Source organism: Balaenoptera ricei, chromosome 8 (assembly GCF_028023285.1).
Source record: "Balaenoptera ricei isolate mBalRic1 chromosome 8, mBalRic1.hap2, whole genome shotgun sequence".
NCBI classification, from domain to species: Eukaryota; Metazoa; Chordata; class Mammalia; order Artiodactyla; family Balaenopteridae; genus Balaenoptera; species Balaenoptera ricei.
The window spans coordinates 108,606,019-108,620,677 of NC_082646.1; the positions used below are offsets into that span (position 1 = coordinate 108,606,019).

The window sequence follows — 14,659 nt, forward strand, 5'->3', positions numbered from 1 at the left end:
GTCTGAAAGGCTTAGGCTTTAGGCCTGATAATTTTGGGTGAAGCTCTTCATTTGCTCTGAAAATCTAAGAAGTCTGAACAAAACTAGTATTAGAATAAAGAATATTTCCCAGTGACTGGAATGCAAGAGGGTGATACCATGTTAACAAACCTTTTGTGTTGTTTGTGAGAAGTTGCAGTCTGGTGTGGCAAAGCACTAAACTCTTCTCTGTTAGAGTAGTCATGCAAGCTGTTTAGCCTTTCTGTACTTCAAGTGTCTATCTTTGAAATGAGTGTAATGCTACCTGCACTTTAGCTTGTCCCCTACGGATGTTGTGAGACAAAGCAGAGAATGTCTGCAAAGCTCCCCAAGTTTGCATGTAGAAAAACCTCATGTGCTAATAAATAATGATACCTTGGGTTTACATACTGCCTTTACCCTAGAGTCCAAACGTTGACAGAAATAGAAGATATCATTATTTCAATTACTGTCTTTCTCTAACGTATTCCTAAAAGAGTTCCATGTTGTTCGTGGAAGTTGTATGATTCACTCCATGCCCTCCCTCTCTCCTACATCCCCGGATCCCAGGAATCAAGAGTTTAAAAGGTAGGAAACCAAGGCAGGGAGAAAAAAGATCTGTGTGACACCTCTCAGCAAGAGTGTAGTGAAGCCAACAGAGCTGACCCGGGTGCGTAACGCCCAAGCCACGGTCCTTTACGGGATTTATAATTTAAACGGGCCCCAAAGCACGAGATTGGCTGGGGAAATGCCCTGATCGCGGTTGGGCTGCTCGCATGGCGTTGCTCAGATACCTCTGGCCGGGCTCCGTCGACGTCCCCAGCCTGCTAGCCCGTCGGGCAGCTGTCGAGCCGCGGGAGCCCGTTCGTGGGCAGGGCTGGCGCGGCTCGGCGGCCGCTGCCCCGTCGCTGACCCTCGCGCGAAGCTGCGCGCACCGAGAGAAGACATCTTCCCGGCCGGGCCTCCAGCGCCCGCCGCGGCCCGGGGCGGCGGGGTCGGCCCGCGGGCTGGGGACGGCTCGCGCACCCCTCCATGGGGGGCGCCCCGACTCGCCGGGGGCGGGGTCACGTCCCACCCGGGCCGCCGGGGGCACGGGCGCTGCGGAAACCTGAGCGTGGCCGAGGAGCGGGGGCTTGCAGGGCCACCTCCCCGGGCGCCTCGGGCCCGCGGTGGGCGCGCCGGCCGCCACCGCCCCCGGGCCGTCGCGGCGACCACTCCCGCGCCTGGTACCTGTGGACGCCCTTGTCAAGCGCCCGGAGCTCCCCCGGGGGAGCCGAGCCCAGGACAGACATGCTACTCCCGTTTCCTGCCCCTTCGGAGCGGCGAGGAGTGGGTGAGGCGGGGCCGGGCTGCTGCACCGAGGAGCCCCCCGAGCTGAGGGCGGGCTGGCCCCGCGGCGGGGGCGCCAGGGCCTGCCCGGTGATGGCGGGCAGGCCGGCCTCGGCCTATCGGCGGGCGCGCGAGGGGAGGGCAGCCGGCGGGAAGGCGCCCCTTCCCTGCGCCCTGGGCAGTCTGGCCGGCCGGGCCCAGCAGCCTGACCCCGGGAGACCCCGCTTTGAGGCGGGCAACGGCTGCCCTCGCCCAGGCCGCCCGGCCCTCAGGTTGTGCGACTGTGACGGGCTGACTCGCGCAGAGGGCGGTTGAAGGGGAATGGGGCGCTTCTCCCCTCTGCTTGGGGGGGTGTTGTGCTTTGTGGGGGGTCGGGGGTCACCACCCTCCCAGAAGAGGTGGGGGGAGGGCCGCCGGCGCAGCTGGCCGGCGAGGGGCGGGGTCACAGAGGCGAAGTGTGTGTTCGAGCGAGGGCGTGTGGGGGGCAGGGCGCGCGCGGAGGAGGATCTGTGGCCTGCGCGCAGGCGCGAGCAGCGGGCCGGGCCCGAGCCCTGGAAGAAGGCCGACGGGGAGCGGGGGCGGTGGGCCGGCGGGAGGGCGGGCAGGCTGACGCGAGGGGGGGCGGGGAGCCGCGTCGGCGTCGCGGGGGCGCGGGCGATTCGAGGCCGACGCATCCGCGCGTGCGCGCGCCGGCAAAGTGTCCGCGTTAGAGGGGAGTGACGCGTGCGCGTTCACGTGCACCCCGGAGAGCGGTAAGAAGCGAAGAGAGGCTTGAAGGGGGGTGGGGGTTGGAGAGGCTAGCCGAAGGAGGGGTGGGGAGGCGGCGCCTGCGCAGTGCGCCGCGGAGGAGCTGTGTGTATGTGAGAGTCTGACGGGTTCAAAATGGCGGCGGCTGCTTCAGCGGCTCCTCCTGTGTGAGGGAAACAACACCCCTCCCCGGCAGCGGCGGCGGCGGCGGCGGCTGCGGCTCGCAGAGCACCTTCCCAGCGGCTGGGCCTGTCGCCGCTCTGTCTATCCTGGGCAGGGGGCGCTCCGGGAGGAGGGGCAACGCCAGGGGGCCCATCCCCCGGAATCCCTCCTCTGCGACTGGGGAGTAGCCGGGGGCTCGTCCCGCAGCGCGGAGCCCGGGCTGAGGGGGAGACGCGAGGGGAGCCGGGGCCCCCAGCCCGGCGCGCCGCGCCGCTCCCGCCCTCTCCGCCCCCCGGGGCCGGGGCCCGCGTTCCGGGGGGCCGGGGCGGCGCGGGCAGCCTCGGGTCGGCCGGTCTCAGCTGATCGGCCGCCGCTCCCGGGCTCCGGAGGTGGCCGAGCGGCTGCTTGTCTCGGGCACGGCGGCCCCGCGGCCAGGGCTGGCCCGGGGCTCGGGCTCGGGCTGCTGACCGCTGGCCCGGGGGAGGCGGGGGCGCCCCGGGCTCGGCGCCGAGGGGTCGCGCTCCCCTCTCCTGACGCCTCAGACTCCCGGTCTCCAAAGCCAGAAGAGGAGGTTTGATTCAGCAACTGTTTCCTCTCTTTTCCGGGTCGCTGTGACCCTCTGGATACTGGGTTGATCCACGGAAAAAACCCGAAGACGACGTTTGGGATTTAATTTTTCCTCTCAGTTTTTGGAATCTTTTACTTCTCACTTGGACAAGAACTCACGAGCAAAATCCCCGGTGAGATTCCCCCTCCTGTCGCCCCCCCCCCTTGGAAGTTTTGGTTCGCTGTGTTATCTAAAGACTTAATGTAAAGTTTCTATTTCTTTTTCCGATGGGTGAACGAACCATTGAAACGCCTTTTCCTGGGGGAACCCGGCGAGATTTTCCATTTTTCCTCTCCGGCCCTGGCTGCTCTCAAGCCCGGGCGGTCTTCGCCCAGGGGGTGCATACACGGTTTCCCTCCCGACTTGGGGCGAGGGCTTCCTCCAGGAGGGCTCTGCCACGAACTGCTCTTGCAAACTGTGTCATTAGGTCCAGTGGTCTCGTAGCAGTTTTGAAAGGATGCTGTTAACGTGGCCTTAATGTAGTTACAAAAAAGAAAAAAAAAATCTGCATTCTCTATGGAAGCCATTATCCCTGAGAATATTTAGGAAAAAGAAAAACCTTTCTTGGTATTAGGGATCGGCCGTCGCGCAAACCGGTCTTTAATGTTTGGAAAAGATGAATTTTACTTACGTCTCTAGGTAAAATCGTTTATTACTTTACACAGAAAGATCTGATAAATTTTTGTGTCTGATTTGCAACTCCCTTGAATTTGTTTCAGAGTTGTACACATCTTGTGTTGGGGTGGAGGGTTGGTTTGGGAATGAAAAGATCCGGGGAGTCTAGGAAGGAAGGCGACGATTGCATACGGATTTACTAGAGGTGTATGGGAAATTGTTTTGGAGTCTTTATTTAAATCCTGATTTCTTGTTCTCTTCTTATGTAGTCAGTCTGTCCTTTTCTTTAGTTTCTAATTACGGGTGAGAGAGAACTAATTTGGTTAGGATCTGGATTAGTTCAGTGGCTGCTTCACCTGGCCAGCTCTCTAAGAGAGAAAAGTCCTGTCCACCCCCCGCCCCCCGCCCCTTTCTTTTTTTTTTTTTTGCTAATGCTGCCATGAAGGGGAGCCTTGCGTATTGTAATCCTGTGGGGAGAAACAAGTGGTATAGCCCGTCAGTAAGGAACTGAAACCAACATCTTCTTTTGCCTGTAGGCCTCAGACAGTTGTAATGTGATTAATGTTGATCTTGACATGGAACCACTTACCCCAGAGCTGAGAGGTCCCAAACTGATGAAGAGGAACCAGATTTCTCAGGAAGCCTTTAACTTACACATATCCTAAACACTTCATTCCGAGGAAAGAAAGGTTGAGTTCGAGGATGAGTTCTCATCTCTGCTCATATCATTATTCTTTAGTGTTGCAATCTGGTTCCTAAGGAGGAAGAGGAAGGCAGCCCTGGAGTGGTTTCTTTCTGTAATTTCAACAGAAGAGTGAGAGATGGAACCCGAAGAAGAAAGGATTCGTTACAGCCAGAGATTGGTTAGTATTTTCTTGTCTTTTTTTTTTCTTTTCTTTTCTTTTTTTTTCCAATTTTGAAGCAGAATAACTATTTTGTTTCCATTTGTGAACATACTGTGATTAAAAATTTCAGGTGGCTTTTCTCTGCACCAGAGGAGGGAAGGTGTATTAGTATCTCATTTGAATTTTAGGCCAAGTAGTTAGAGTCTTAGTAGTCATCCTATTTGGAAATGGATTTATAGGTAGCTTTTAACTTCTGCTGAAACCGTTGTAAATCAAAGGATTTTGTGGATTACAGTGTGACAAGGATTCCTAATTTTGCAATACTGACATTGTAATAAATCTAATTGATTAAGTTAGATTTGAATGTAAATTTGAGGGGCAAAACTGTTTGAGGAAGGATAGTTCTGTATAATTTTTTTAGATTATTGTGTACCAAGATTTTTGGCTTTGAGCTGGGGAGTGGAACTGTGGATTTTTTTTTTTTTTTTTTTTTAACACAAATTAACACTGATAGGGTTGAAGGGGATTGATTGAGAGAAGGTAGAATACTGGATGCTGGTAAAGTTCTGTATTTTGTATTTTGGGAGGGATGTATGTGATATATCTTATAGAAATACATTTTTACTTAGTAATGATTTGGAAGGAATTAGCTTGTATGTGCATATGAATACTTTGTCCTTTAGGCCCCCGCTTTCCTCTCAAGGTTTCCCTACTGGAGTTTAAGAATTTGATTTTTGTTTTCCCTAGTCAAAGAGAGCTTTATTAATATTCTCACCATATATTCGTTTCAGAAATTTGAATTTATGTTTGTAGAGTGGGGAATGAGGAAAGCCACAGAACTGTATGCATTATGTAAAATTTGGTGAACTGAAAGACCTAGAAAATTACTAAAGGAATTTATGCTGGTTTTATTTGGCGCTGCATTTTAGACTGAATTTGGAGGAAAAAAGAGTGATTCTTTAATTCATTTTCTGATAATCTCCAGACTCTTTGAGAAAAGGCTGTTCTCCCCCGCGCGCTGCACCCCCCCCATGCCCCAGTGTGACTGTTGAAAAGGTGTGGTGTGTATTGGCAAGTGTATCCAGTAGGCAATATGTTCTGGCAAGCTTTATTTTAGAGATTTGCTTCTTGTCTCCTAATCTGTGTGTTGACATTATAATTCTTTAACTTTTAGAAATAAAGTATATCATCAGTGGAATTTTGTACGTTTAGGATTTATTTTTGTTTTGACATTTCTTGAATTCAGTTTCTTGGGGGGAAAAGAAAGAAGATGCTGCAAAACTCTTTTCTCGGTTAGTTACTGCTATATGGATTTTCATTTTTATCATGTCAGGCTGGTAGAGTTGCTGAGCTGTTTTATAAATATCTGAGAGATCTTGGGATCCAGTCTTTCAAAGCAAGTTTTCATATTTTTTAACAAGATAGGGAGGTAGTGGTAAGGAGATCCAAGGAATCTGTGATTTTTGTCCTGGTAAGATTTTTTTTTTTTAATTGTAAAATGATTGCTACCTGTTGCACACATTAACCTTTTCCTTATCTAGCATATTTTTTCTTTTGGTTTATGTGCTTTTGTAGCAGTGTTGTGTAAGAGGGTACAGCAAATATTTTGGGAGAATCTTTCTCACTTAGAATTTTGGGCAATAATCTTGGAGTTTAGGGTGACTGATGTCTGTTTTCCTTTTTTAAATTACATGACAAAATTATATTCAAAGTGTAAATCCCTTCCGTAACAACTTTTGATATGAGAGCATATTGGTGGCTAATTTGAATGGCAGTCTGCCTACCAAACTTTTAAATTTATTTATTTTATTTTATTTATTTTTGGCTGTGTCAGGTCTTGTTGCTGTGTGCGGGCTTTCTCTAGTTGCGGCAAGCGGGGGCTACTCTTCGTTGCGGTGCGCGGGCTTCTCATTGCGGAGCATGGGCTCTAGGTGCATGGGCTTCAGTAGTTGTGGCTCGCGGGCTCTAGAGCGCAGGCTCAGTAGTTGTGGTGCACGGCCTTAGTTGCTCTGCAGCATGTGGGATCTTCCTGGACCAGGGCTCAAACCCGTGTCCCCCGCATTGGCAGGCAGATTCCTAACCACTGTGCCACCAGGGAAGCCCTGCCTACCAAAATTTTAATGTCTCTGTGGCAAGTGCTTATATTACAGAATTCTCTATTGATGAAGTTAGATATTTGAGGAATTTTAAGACTAACATGAAGGCATAAAGGCTAATTTTTACAGTAGCTATAACACTGTATCTCTTTAAAGTAAGTCAAAGTATAGAATTTAGTTTTGTTTTGCAGTTACTGGCCATGGAACATAAAGTTTGAAAGAGAGACAAAATGACAGGTGTGCTAATTTGGCTTGGTGATTAAACTTTGTGTGGTCTCATACTATATGTTTGTCAGATTGAATTGAATTACCTAGTGCATTGATTATAGTGTTATTGGCTATTACTTCCATATTGTTTTAGAGGACAAAACCTAAATGGTTATCCCTCGGTGACATACTTTCAAAATAGCCTCTTGGGAGAGAAAATGTAGTATACCAGTATTAACAGTCTGAGGCCAAACTCGTTTCAGAACAAGAGTGACTTTTTAATATTGAGGACCTTTTACCTATCTTTAAAAAAAAAAAAAAGTTGTATCCTTACTTATAAGAATATGTATTATTCATGATTGAATAGATCCTTTTTAATGCTTTTAACTGACATAGCTATTTCAAGTTCACAGACTAGATTTGATGAGATAAATTTTGATATGTTTGTATCATCTTTGTGACAAGCCATTTTTAAAAAAATCAGACATAGCTAGTTTTTAAAAATTGGCTTGTCTTTTGTCAAATAATATTTATCTGTTACATGTGGAAGAGAATTATACCCTTGAATTTGGTATGTACGTGTAGATTTGGGGCATAAGCTCTTCTTTCTGGAACTAGAACATTTACTTATTTTGCAGTGTAGGGAATACAAGGGAGGGTAAACGCTGTTTTGACTTTTTTAAACAAGCCACTGTTTTGTTTTGTTTTTAATGAAAAGATTAGTAGTTTTGTGTATAGATTCCTAGAAGAAAGCCAGATAGATCTCCATGGGAAGTTGACATAGTTGAGGAGGTATTCAAGTGAGAGGGATAGAAGATTCAGTTTGGTGATGGGTGGATATTTGGTTATCCTGAGGTAACGATGATTTATTTCTGTATTTCTAGTAAATTAAGATGTAGGACCTTACTGAGGAACATGGACAGGTACTAATTTTAGAACTTTTTTTTCTTCATTTGGTTTCAGGAGCCAAAGTGTTGGAGTATTTTTGAATGTTTGTCACAGCCATGTATATTTAAGTGTTCGTTTATAGGGAATGTTCAACATAATATCTTACAGTTTCTTAATCTAAAATGTTAGTTAAATCCTCAGCAATTGTAGTCAATGATCTTTTAAGTTTTTGAAATCACACCAATTCTGAGTAATCCTTATTATTGCATAGAAGAAAATCAAGGGCAAAATAATGTGCATCTGAAGTAAATGCTTAAGGTATAGTTACATTTAGTATGGAAAAAATTCACTAACCCCTGCCAAAGGCAATTGTAGAAACAAATGAATGCCTAAATCAATGTAAAAGAAGGTGAAGACAATATACTTCAGGGTAAAAGAAGTTATATGACCTGAGTATTTTTTTCCCTTGACTTCACCTAAGCCTAGTGCTGTTATCTGAAGGGAGAGATGCTGATTTACTTGAGAATTCAGCTTGCTTGTCAATCTTGATGCTAAGATTAAGAGATTTTCTAAAGGATGTTATTATACTACTGGATGCTCAATCCTGTTAATGTGCCTTACATATGATTCCCTCTGAAATAGCTAAATCATTTATCTGTTGCAAGAAACTGAGGGCACTGAGTCCTTATGATAGTCTCACCTTTCTTTGGGTCATCCTTAAAATTGTCTCCCCAGATTCAGGAGCGATGAACAGATTATCCCTTTTACAAACAGTCGCACTTTGAATGTCCCTGCTCTAAGGTCTTTCTGCCCAGGAATAGACCAGGCAAAATAAAAACCTAATTTTAAGCAATTTTTTCCATAGTTTGTTAACAGTTAAAAAAAATTATAGATGGTCTAAATTGTTGAATTTGCTTATTTATCATTATTCCATTAGACTTAACTGTCAGTCTCTATTGGTGGAGGAGTACATTGTTCAGAGTGTTGCAGTCTCCTTCCTGGTGATGTAGGAAAAACTTGTTGCCCATTTTTGGCATTCAAACTGCAGGTGATGAGGGAGCTAATTCTTTATACTTACGCATCAGTCTTCCACAGTTACCCGTATTTTGGGGACCCAGAATACAGGGCTGTATTTAAGCCCCATTACTTTCTCTTGTTTATTTTGCTGAGCACTAATCACTACCATACTTAAGTTTGTTTGTGCATATCTCTCCATTAGAGTACAAGCTCCTTGAGAGTTGGGACTTTGTTTTTGTTTATGGTGTCTACTGGATGCTTCGAATAGTGCCTGACACACAGAAAGTGCTCAATAATTAGCCTCGAAAAGAGAGAAGAAAGTACTCTCAGTCTGCAATGTAGAAAATGCTTAATAAGTATTTGTTGATATTGTTGAAAGCCCTCATAAGTATTTACTTTTCTTTGCTATGAGTTTTCTTGACTGCTAGGAATAGATCACTAGAATGGAGGAGAGTTTGGTATACAGGGATGAACAAAATATCGGGGTATTGGGTTCTGTAGTATACATAAGAACCAGAAGGCCTAAGCTCTAACAAATAAAAACTTATGCTTAGCACACATGCCACATGAACACATTTATAGTATTTAAGCCATTAGAACAAATAAGAAAATATTTAGTTAACTGTAAAAGCTCAATCTGAATTTTAAGTTTCCTATCTCAAATCCTGTCCTAAACCCTCCATGTTAAGGTTTTTGCTGACTTTAAGACAGCCTTAAAGTTGTGAAGTTGCAAGCGACGGTGTTTGTGTTACTCTCAAGTCTTGGTTTTTGTAAACTGATACAGCCACTATGGAGAACTGTATGGAGGTTCCTTAAAAACTAAAAATAGAACTACCGTACGACCCAGCAGTCCCACTACTGGGCATATACCCTGAGAAAACCATAATTCAAAAAGAGTCATGTACCACAATGTTCATTGCAGCTCTATTTACAATAGCCAGGACATGGAAGCAACCTAAGTGTTCATCAACAGATGAATGGATAAAGAAGATGTGGCACATACATACAATGGAATATTACTCAGCCATAAAAAGAAACAAAATTGAGTTATTTGTAGTGAGGTGGATGGAGTTAGAGTCTGTCATATAGAGTGAAGTAAGTCAAAGAGAAAAACAAATACCATATGCTAACATATACATATGGAATCTAAAAAAAATAAAATAAAAGGGCTCTGAAGAACCTAGGGGCAGGACAGGAATAAAGATGCAGACGTAGAGAATGGACTTGAGGACATGTGGAGGAGGAAGGGTAAGCTGGGACGAAGTGAGAGAGTGGCATGGACATATATACACTGCCAAATGTAAAATAGATAGCTAGTGGGAAGCAGCCACATAGCACAGGGAGATCAGCTCTGTGCTTTGTTACCACCTAGAGGGGTGGGATAGGGAGGAGATATGGGGATATATGTATAGCTGGTTCACTTTGTTATAAAGCAGAAACTAACACACCATTATAAAGCAACTATACTCCAATAAAGATGTTAAAAAAAAAAGTCTTGGTTTTGACCATTAAGTCAGGGAATGGATACATTTGCTGTATACCATGCAGAGGGACATAACATTCTTATTTTATGTTCCTTTTTATTTTTCTTCTTGGGGAATGGACATCCTTAGTCAGGTTTTATTAATGTGCTCTCTTTATCTCATTTTTGGGATAATACAGTGTTTTTGCATTGTGCTTTCACATCAACAGAGGTTAAAATTCAATAAACATTTATCACGTGTCAAATACTAGGCTAGGTTCTTTCAAATGTGTTACCTTATTTAATCTTCAAAACAGCCCTGTAAGGTAGATGGTATAGTTTCAAACCTTAATTTTTTTTATTATGGTAATGGAGGCTTAGGGAGCTGCCTTGACTTGACCAGGATCACAAAGTTGGTAAGGGGTGGAACCAGACTTTGAACCCTGTGTTTCTTCTTTCACACCTTATCATCTCTCTTGCAGTGTATTTCATACAGAAAACAAATGATAGGTACTCCTGTTGTAGGAAGTTGTAAACTGAGTACTTCATCTTTTTTTGAGGCTACTGTTACAATTTCTTTCCTAACAAATATCTGCTTAATATCCTAAATGAGATAGCTACAAATATTTGACAGCTAACATTTGATTATGTTTTTTAAAAATTGGCACGTTCTTTCTTTTTTGTGAACTTTGAACTTACTGCACTTGATCTATTAAAATAGCAATATTCATGCAGTTTGTGTATATGTCAAGCCTTTTATTTATGCATGTCACTCATATCATTGTTTTCTGTTTTAAATTTTAGATTCTTGGGGGTTTTCTCTATCTGTGAGTACTTGGTAAAAACTTAAAGCATAAAGATAAAAGGCAGCAGATAGTGACCAAATGAGTGGTTTTGGCAAATACAGTGGTGAAGGCCTCCTTCAGGTAGGTAGAGAGGAAGAGGGAAGAGGGTGGTCTTGTAGGAGCTAAAGAGAGCATAAGCTTTACTATGGAGTGGGAAGCCTATAGGCTGTTAGATTAGTAGGACTAAAGTAGAAGATTTGTTTGGGAGGTAGTGTTGATAATATAGGGAACACATTTTAAACAATTACGAAAGCCAGGTATGGAAAATAGAGAGCCGTTAGAAGCTGTGGTTTGTTTTTAATTGAACACTAATTTGATCAAAGTGGTTTTTTAGGAGTAATATTTTTGTAGTTTTAAGTCAGGGAGGTGTCTAGAAGAATACTGAAATAGATTACCTCTTGAGGTGATAGGTTACCTGAACTCTAGGGCAGTGGTTCTTGAAGTGTGATCCACTTACCAGCAAAGTAAACATTATCTGGGTGTCTGGGAACTAGTTAGAAATGCATATTTTTGGGCCCTGCCCCATACTTGCTGGATTACTCTGGAGTTGGGACCCAGTGATCTGTGTTTTAACAAGCCAGGTGATTCTGATGTGTGCAGAAGTTTGAGAACTACTGCTCTGGGGTATAGATAGTAGAAATGGAAAGGAAGAGATAGAAGCAAGACACTTTGGCAGTGAAGGACTGACAAAACTTGGTGAATGATAGATACCAGCATGTTAGGATGGAAAAGAGTGCTTGATTGGGGATCATGAGCCCAGAGTCCTAGTACCAATTCTATTACCAACTATAGTTTTGAGCAAGAGAACTGACCTGTTATTGAGGGAGTTGTACTAAGTGATTTCTGAGGATTTTGGAAGCAAAGACAAATGAATTAAGGTGGACTCTGGGATTAAGTCTGGATTATCAGGAAGATCAGAGGGAGGAGTGAATGTGGGTGGATGTTTTAGACATTTGGAACAGATTTGTTTAAAGCAGAGGTTCTCAGCTGGGGGTGATTTTTGCCCCCCCCCCCTCCCTCAGGAGACATTTGGCAATATCTGGAGACATTTTTGATTGTCAGACTAGGAGAGGACTACTGGTATGTTAGTGAGTAGAGGCTAGGGATGCTGTTAAAACACCCCATTAAACATTCCCTACAACAGAACCTGCTGTATAGCGCAGGGAGCTCAGCTCGGTCCTCTGTGGTGACCTAGATGGGTGGGATGGGGTGATGGTGGGAGGGAAGTCCAAGAGGGAGGGGATATATGTATACATATAGCTGATTCACTTCGTTGTACAGCAGGAACTAACACAACATTGTAAAGCAACTATACCCCCAAAACAAAAACAAATTGCCCATAACAAAGAATTATCCAGTGTTAATTGGGTGAGATTGAAAACTCTGATTTAAAGAGAGCTATCCAGTAGATGGGTTCTAGGTTTCCATCCTGATTATCTGCTGTTAATCTTAGAGTTTTAAGTCCAACACAAAACATCTTGAAAGCATCTCAGATTGTGTTTCTCAGGGCTTTGCCCAAATAAGCATGAAGTGGTTTTTTTGTCATTGAATTTTTGCAAAAGGAACTTCATGGTCATGGCAAATCCTCAACCTAGTTGCAGATTTCTTTATTATTCCTTTTAATTTATTCTAAGATCCCTTGATTTGGGTAACCAAAGTAAGTACTCACTGTCTTGAGATGAATAGTTAAGTTATAACAATAAATCATCTTTTGGTATTCTCTTTGAAGTATAGCAAAAAATGAGCTAAAAGCTGTGGGTGTTGATGTGAACAAATATTGAAATACTTTTGATTACCCTGTGGCTGAATAAACCCATGGCCATTCCTGAGAAACAACCTCATGAGCTGGTTGTGGCCCTCAGTGTGAATTTAAGGTAGCCCCAACCTTAATTTATCTCTATATCCCTAGATCACAGAAGTTATGAAGTCTTTTGTGTCAGGGCAGTAATCTAGCCAACCCTTTCTTGTTTCTGACAGTAACTTCAAGAGAATGTAGATTCATAAATATGGTGATTGTATTATATAGTACTTTAATCATTTCCAAAGTACCTCTGTGTTTATTGTCTTTTGATCATCTTATTCTTTTGATCATCACCATTGCGGGGGTTGCTAGGACATGGGGATGGTGCTACCATGTTGCACAATTCCTGAGGGACCCATTCACTTTTCTTAATCTATGTGAAAGATGCTCTTGGAGTTGGACAGTGTGCAAAAAAAAAAAAGGGACCCTTTCTGGGTGGATGAGATAAAGGAAGGGCTTCCCTCAAGGCGCAGTGGTTAAGAATCCGCCTGCCAATGCAGGGGACACAGGTTTGAACCCCGGTCCAGGAAGATCCCACATGCTGCAGAGCAACTAAGCCTGTGCGCCACAACTACTGAGCCCGTGCGCCTAGAGCCCGTGCTCTGCAACAAGAGAAGCCACGGCAATGAGAAGCCTGCGTACCGCAACGAAGAGTAACCCCTACTCTCCGCAACTAGAGAAAAGCCCGTGCAGCAACGAAGACCCAATGCAGCCAAAAATAAATATAAATAAAATAAATAAATTTCTTTCAAAAAAAAGCTACAGGGAAAGCCACCTTGTATATTTGAAACAAAGGGAGAAAAGAGTCCAGTCTGATGAATAATAGCACACATTAATTGAGTGTATACTATGTGCTTGGTACTGACCTTTTACATATATTAACTAATTTAATTTTCAGCAGCCCTTTGAGGTAGGTTCTGTGATTCCCATTTTCTGGTTTGGAGACTGAGGCATAGCACAGTTAAGTAACTTGTCCCAGGTTATTCAGCTAAGTAGGGAAAGAGCCAGGATTTATAGTAGGCAGTCTAAGATATACTGCCTCTTTTTCAACTTTGTTGGAACACAGTTTGTAAATGTTCTGCTGTTGAATTTAGGGTGTTCCCCAAGTCATCTTTTCTCACTCAAGAGATTCATTCACTTAAATGTTTGCTGAGTGCTTACACTGTGTCAGGCACTTAACATGGGCCTTGCTTTTTTAGAACTTCCAAATAACTGTGGTTTCAGGTAGTGCTGAATACTTTGAAGAAATTAAGAGGGGGATGAAATACTTGTAGGGTGGGGATCACTCCTTGAGTTGGGTCATCGGTAAAGGCTCCCTGAGAAGATGGTGTTTGTAACTGAGACCTGAGTGATGAGGAGCCAGTCTTGTGAAGGTCAAGGCCTTGGGGGACCAGATCTGGGTCAGCAGAGCTCTAGGTTGAGGGACCAGTTAATGCAAAGCCCTATGGTAGGAATGAGAAAATATTACAAGCACTTAACCACATGTCAGACACCATGCAGGGCACTTGGGATACGGATACAGTGATGAGCAAGATAGGCATGGTCCCTCTGTCATCAAGATTACGGTCTGTTAGGGAAGTCAGACATTAAATACTTAACAATGTTAATTATAGTTATGCAAAGCACTACAAAGATAAATATAGGAGGTAATGAAAGTGTATAATAGAGTGACCTAATCTAAACTTCAGGAGTGGGAAGAGGCATCAGGGAACACTTTTCCTGAGAAAACCTTTAAAGCTGAGACCTGAAGGGTGAGTAAGAGGTAACCAGGCAAAAAGGAGAAGTGATTATCATATGCAAAACCTCCGAGGTTGGAAGGAATCTGACATGTTTGAGGAGCCTACCAACCAAACAAAACCAAAAAGGACAGTGTAACTGGAGAGAGGAAGTAAGTGGTGGAGACAGTTAAAATCCTGACAAAGGTAATCAGGGGTCAGGTCAAGTAGGGCTTTATTCTTTTCTTTTTAAATAAATAAATTTATTTATTTATGTTTGATTGCGTTGGGTCCTTGTTGCTGGACGCGGGCTTTCTCTAGTTGCA

At 44.2% G+C, this 14,659-nt stretch overlaps 1 protein-coding gene across 2 annotated transcripts in view; it reads left to right on the top strand.

The window, feature by feature from the left end:
• Positions 1-1,980: 1,980 nt before the first annotated feature.
• KDM2A (lysine demethylase 2A) overlaps positions 1,981-14,659 on the top strand; it is a 105,077-nt gene continuing 92,398 nt past the window's right edge. Inside the window, exons 1-2 of one of the 2 annotated variants that reach the window (XM_059932140.1) lie at positions 1,981-2,078; positions 4,197-4,320. In XM_059932140.1, coding sequence (XP_059788123.1) covers positions 4,279-4,320 — 42 coding nt within the window. In that variant the 5' untranslated portion in view covers positions 1,981-2,078; positions 4,197-4,278. Of the gene's footprint in view, positions 2,079-2,605; positions 2,976-4,196; positions 4,321-14,659 lie in introns of those variants that run through there. The other variant, XM_059932139.1, reaches the window with a different exon arrangement.